At 46.0% G+C, this 6,261-nt stretch overlaps 1 protein-coding gene across 1 annotated transcript; it reads right to left on the bottom strand.

Moving 5' to 3' along the window:
* Positions 1-1,265: 1,265 nt before the first annotated feature.
* On the bottom strand, positions 1,266-2,674 carry LOC103593010 (WD repeat-containing protein 87-like). The gene is given in 3 exon segments (XM_008575919.1): positions 1,266-1,741; positions 1,744-2,038; positions 2,282-2,674. Coding segments are annotated over 3 exon segments (1,164 nt in total).
* Positions 2,675-6,261: the final 3,587 nt, after the last annotated feature.

Here is a 6,261-nt window from a genome sequence, read left to right as displayed (position 1 = left end):
GCGCTCAGCCAGTGAGCGCACTGGCCAGTCCTATACAGGATCCGAACCCGCAGCGGGAGCGTCGCTGCGCTCCCAGCGCCACACTCCCCCGAGTGCACCACGGGGTCGGCCCTGTTTGTTTTTGTTTTTTGTGACCCATAAGGGGATCGGAACCCTTGGCTTGGTGTCACCCGCACCGCGCTCAGCCAGTGAGTACACCGGCCATCCCTATATAAGATCCGAACCCACGGCAGGAGCACCGCTGCGCTCCCAGCGCCACATTCTCCCGAGTGCGCCACGGGGTCAGCCCTGGCCCCTCAGGAGTCTTGATTTCTTTTGCCCATCTTCCAAGGCGCTCCTTCATGCTCTAGCTCTTCCCTGCTTTAGTAGGTTCTCTCCTTCAGCTCTGTCCCCTCTCCCACTGTACCCCTAAACTCCTTGGGATCCCAGGCCCTCCTCTAGACATTACTTCTCGTCCTGTATTCCCAGTACACTAAAACAGGCATAGTCAGAATCTCATTTGAGCCTCACAATGAGCCCCATTTTGCACATGATAAAACTGAGGCTTAGAGAGGTGAAATCACTAGCTCAAGATCACACATTAAATTGTAGGGCAGGAATTCAAATTCTAGTTTGACTCTAGAACCCATATTTGCATCCACACACTATCTCTCTTTAAAATAGATATCCATTAAAAGAACTATATTTCAGGAACTGTGTTAAGCATTTCACTGAGGTAGGCATTATCACCACTTGAGAAAAACAAGAACTAAGACCAAAGAGCTAGTAAATGTCAGACCAAGGACTAGAATGAGAATTCTGAATTCAAAGTCAGCATTCTTAACCACTGTTTCAGATGAGAACACCGAGGCTTACAGGTGTTCAGGAACTAAATCAATGTTTGTAAACATATTAATGCTAAATAAATAAAAGCCCAACTGTGCCAGACACTCACCCTCCAAGATCCTTTTAAGAAAGGAAATAGTAGCCAAAGAAAGAAAGTGTGCCAGGACTGACTTTTCCATCAATAGGGGACCAGATACTCACCCCTGTCCTCTGAAAGATGTGCCCCACTGACCAAAAAATTTGTCTCCCCTAGGACAAAGGATATCTGTTTTCTCTAGTCACCTACCAGGGGATTCAAGCTTGCGGAAAAAGAAAAGCCAGAATATTTGTTACAAATGAGCAATGTCATTTTATTAAGTACACAGTGGAAGGTTTCTGGAGCTGAATGAAAATGGGTCCTCGTCAAGTTCCACCTCGAAGTGGGGAACAAGTAAGGAGACTTAAAACCTGTGGCCAAGGCTCATTTTCCAGTAGGATCCCAAAGTCCTAATATTAGGCCAAATCAGAGAGCAGGAGATGCTGGGCAGCCTCCCAGTACAGTAAGGTTTGGCTTGTGGTAGGCTTTTCCAAGCAAGTTCAAGAAACCCATACTGGGCAATGCCCACAGGTTGGAGAGTATGCACCTTGTTCTGCTCAGGGAGGGCTACCACATCCTGGAACTTGAGGGGAACTGCAGGAGCATGGGAACTGCCACAAAACAGGTGGTAGAACAACCACTCACCTTGTACCAGCTCCTTGGTCCTCAGGGCCTTTTGGTAGATGGTCTCTCGGGGTTGGAGTTCCTCTCTCTGCAGCAGCTCTAATAACAGCCTCTGGATTCAGGGGGACTTAAGTTGGTACAGGTCCATGAGCTGGTAGAACTGTTCCATCCAAGCAGTGCTGTCTTTTGCATATCGCTGCTGCAGCATCCGCAAACATGGTACAGTGCCACAAATGTCTCCCATAGAGGCACCTGTTGCTTTTTTATAGAGATAGGCTGTGTCTTCTTCCTCAGCTTGGGCAATTTGTGGGGACTGCCCTTATCCCTAAAAGCCCCAAGGTCTTTCTGAAACATTAGTGCTAGAGTTTGTTTGTACACAGAGGCATGGGCACCTGTAAAAATGTCTCCTGTGGAAGGATAAAAATGTCGTGGCTCCATTTCTTTGTGAGCATTGCATAACCGCTGTACCCGTGCAGTCCTGTAAGCCTCTTCTAAAAGATGCCAATTTTTAGCCTGTGGGACTTGAGTCCTCTTCATAGTTGGTGGTAACACTGGTGCAGGGATAGGCAGTGCTTTCTTCTTTGCCTTGGGAAATTTGGGGAGCTCACCCCTCCCCTTCAAGGCCAGGAAGTCCCTCTGGAAAGTCAAAGCCAGAGGTTTTCTATCCACAGAGGGATAAAGGGGCTTGACGGCAGTGGATAACTGTTGTGCCTGCTTCTTCCTGTAGGACTCAGCTAAGAGATGCCAGCTGAGAGCCTGTGGGGTTTGAGTCCTCTTGGTGGCTGAAGGTAGCACTGGCTTAGGGATAGAAAATGGCTCCAGCCAACTCTCTTTTTCTTTTCTTCTAATTGGCGGGATCACTTTTAAGTGCCCTGGACTCAAAACATCCTTGTATGGTTTTAATGTATCAGTGTGACTTAACTCTAAGTTCTGCCTGAAGTGCTTAGCAATGGCCTTAAGATTAAACAAATGCACCCATTTCAAGTATCCCTTTGAAGTGAAGTCTCTGAGGAGCTGGCTTAGTCGATGGGAACTGTCCCAGGAAAGCGGCTCTCCTGCCTCCAGTCTTATTAAGGCACTGTTAATCCAGTCCTCATCTGAGAAGCTTGCTTCTGAGAATGCTGGCCTTCGGTGTCTTTTTGCTGGCATTTCAGGTGAAGAGGCAGAGGCTGGGGTTGGGGCTGGGGCTGAAGCCTGGCCCTCAGTTAACCCCCTTCAGAGAATCCCGATACTGCAAAAACCACTTCCACCTGTCACTTTCGGGTCTACGTTCAGGTTTCTGTGGTTCCGTGATAATATCAGGTAATTGGAAGTCTGGTCTGTGGAGAGTTTCTGGGATCTGGGTCTCTACGCCTGTTTTCATGGCTTTCTCTAAGAGTATGTTCTCTTGTCTTCCCAATGAACTTATCATGGACCGTACTCCAAGAACTCGACTGTCCTGTCTTTCTTCCAAATCCAAATGATCCCCTGACACCTTCAGGGACATTCCCTCTTTTTTCCCCAGGGCTCCCTGCAGTGGCATTTTGAAGGGGCTCTTCAGAGCTGTTGGCCACCACAGCCTTGTCCGTAAGGCTGGAGTCTCTCTTTCCATCAAGCAAGCTGTCCTTACAAAGCATTTCCCTTCCAGCTGTACCCTCCCTTTCCTCAGCAGTGTCCTCACCTTCCGTTGCTAGTTTGGAGAAGCCCACGTCTTCCTTTGAGAACTCCGTTTTCGATACTCTCCTCTTCTAAGAGCACTGCCTCACAGGTCTGCTCTCCTTTTCCTTCCCTCCTCTTCCTCCTCCTCCTCCTCCTCACTAAGGCGCTTCTTTTCTTCTCCACTGTGCCCTCTCTTTTCGTCTTCCTTAGCCTCACTTTTTCCTTCGTCAACTTCTTTTCCTTGTGCTTAGTAGCCAAGTGCTCCTCCAATTTCTCTTCACTCAGACTTACTTTCTTTTTCCTTTTCTCTTTCTTGGACAGAATCTCTTCCTCTTCCCCTTTCACAGTCACACCTGCCTCTGTTTCCTTCTCAGGGAAGCTCTCATGTAAGTCCTCAACGAGTATGTCTCTGATATTCTCTAATAACCACTTTGCCTGGGTCTTTTCTGGTTCATTCTCCTCAATTCTCTTCAGAAGCTCTTCTAGCTGCCGTTTTTCTAACAGATTTTGCTGCTGGAACGCCTTTAACATAGTATCTACCTGGACTTTATCAAGTAGTATCTTTTCCTGCACCTTCTCTAATCACCTTTGGCCCAAGTTCTCATCAGTCAGTGTCCTCTCTTTGGTGGCCAGTCTATCACCTAGTTTTCTTTCTTTCTGAACCTGTGCCTTCTCTTCTTTAGTTACTTCCTCCCATTCTTTAAAAAATTCCCACTTGTGGCCATCAGTTTCACTCCTTCCCATAATGGACGATCTCTCTTCCCAGTTATTTCTGTGTCTTCCAAAGGCACTGTGTTCATTTCTCTGATCACTCCAGCCAGGATCCTCAACAGTCGTCTCTCTTTCATCTTTATATTGTTTCCCCTGGAATTAGCCTCTTTCTCTTCAGACCGAATCCCCTTTTCCATACCCTGTTGCCTCACTGCCTGGATTCCTTCCTCATCAGTTATTTTCTTTTTTTCTCTGACAACACCCCTCTCCTTGCTCTTAATGTCATAGGGCACTTTCTTCTCTTCCTCGGACAACTTACCCTCTTCTTTCATAATTTCTTTCTCTTCTTGGGTTATTTTTTTCTTTCTCTTAGTTATGCCCATTCCTTCTCTGGCTATTGCCTTTTCTTTCTTGGCAATATGCCTCTCTTTCTTAGCCAGTTTACTATCTTTTGGGGTCAGTCTCTTTTCCAATGACCTTTTCTCTTTTTCCTGGAACTGTTTCTCCATTTCACCAGCCTGTTCTTCCTCTTTTTTCTGGGTCCATTGTATTTTTCCCTCAATTGTCTTTCCCAGCCCATTTCTCCTCTTCCTTAGTTTGTTTATCTATTTCCATCATCTGTTTCTCTTCTTTTGGGGACACTTTCTCAATTTCCTTGGTCATTTTCTCCTCTTCTGGGATCAGTTTCATTTTTTCTCTGGGCTGTTGTTTTTTTCCCTCAGACTCTTTCTCCATTTTTTGAGCCAATTTCTTTTCTTTCCATCTCTTTTCTTCCCAGGCCTGTTCCTCTCTTTCTAGGTCCACTTTCTCTTTTCCCCAGGCCAGTTGTCTCTTTTTCTCAGTTTTCTCCTCTTCCTGGGCCCTTCTCTCCTTTTCCCAAGCCTTTCTTGCCTTTTTCCAGGCCTGTTTATCTTGGTGTAACAATTTCTCCAGTTCCCCAAGCTTTTCATCCTTTTGTAGGTCCAGTTTCTTTCTTTTCCAGGCTAACTGTTGATTCTCTTTGGCCTCTTCCTGAGCCTGCCTCTCTTTCTGGTCTTGTTTCTCCTGTTTTTTCTTTTCGTGGATTTGTTTCTTTTTAGGGGCCTCTTCTTCTTCTTTTCCAAGCCATTTCTTCTCTTTTGGGGTCAGTTTATTGTCTTGCTCTGCCAAGCTTTCCTTTTCTAATATCTCTTTTCTCTCTTCCCCAGATGGTCCTTCCCCTTCTCTAGACAAATGATCCTGGGCCAATTTCCACCATATCCAGTCCTCTTCCTCCACATCTTTCTCCTTTCCCTGAATGTGTTTCTTCCTTTCTATAGCTCGTTTCTCTGTGTCCAGGATTAGTTCTTCCTCCTCCTCACCCAGCTCCTCCTCTTCCTCAGCCAATTTCCAATCTTTCCAGACCAGCAACTCTTCTTCCTTGCCCCTTATCCCTTCCTCCTCAGCCTGTGTAATCTTTTCCCAGTCCATCTTTCTCCTTTCCAGGGTTGCTTTCCCCTCTTTCCAGATCACTTTTCTCTCTTTCCTTTCCCTAGTAGTTTCCCCTTTTTTCTAGTCAATCTCCTTTCTTCTAGGACTAACTTCTGCTCTTCCGTGGTTAATTTCTTTTGTGGGGAAGCAAGTATTTCTTCTTCCAAAGTCGTTTCTTCTTCTGGATGGGTCAGTTTCTTCTTAACCTTGGGTGGTTTCTCCTTTCCCTGAATTAGTTTTTTCTCTGGCTTTGTAAGTTTTCTTTCTTCCTCAGCGTGGTTAATTTCTTTTGTGGGGAAGCAAGTATTTCTTCTTCCAAAGTCATTTCTTCTTCTGGATGGGTCAGTTTCTTCTTAACCTTGGTTGGTTTCTCCTTTCCCTGAATTAGTTTTTTCTCTGGCTTTGTAAGTTTTCTTTCTTCCTCAGCTACTTGCCCTTCTTGCTTGGCCAGTTTCCTTACTTTTATTTTAAATTTCCTTTTCTCTAAGACTAGGTGATCTTCTTTTTTTTTTTGTCCTTTTTGAGACCGGCCACACCGCGCGCTCAGCCAGTGAGCGCTGTGAGCGCACCGGTCATCCCTATATAGGATCCGAACCCGCGGCGGGAGCGCTGCTGCACTCCCAGTGCCGCACTCTCTCGAGTGCGCCACAGGCTTGGCCCAGACTAGGTGATCTTCTAAGAAAGCAACTTTCTTTTTCTTGACTTCTTGAGAAAATTCCTTGTCTTTCTTTAACACTTTTTTAGGCTGTTGTTCTTTTGATACTACTGTCCCTTTGCCCTTGACAGCTCCTTTAACCACTTTTTCTGTTATGATGGGTGGTTCTTCCACTAATCTGTCATCTAATTCTGATGAGATTGAGCTTTAGTCCTTTAGAAGAGGGCAGATCTCTTGGAAGGGATCCTAGCTGGGCTGTCGATCAGCAAGCATCACCTGAGCC

Source organism: Galeopterus variegatus, unplaced genomic scaffold, assembly GCF_000696425.1.
Source record: "Galeopterus variegatus unplaced genomic scaffold, G_variegatus-3.0.2 Scaffold1256, whole genome shotgun sequence".
NCBI classification, from domain to species: domain Eukaryota; kingdom Metazoa; phylum Chordata; class Mammalia; order Dermoptera; family Cynocephalidae; genus Galeopterus; species Galeopterus variegatus.
Note: the sequence above shows the minus strand (reverse complement) of the source record. Positions and strands in the feature narration are given on the sequence as shown.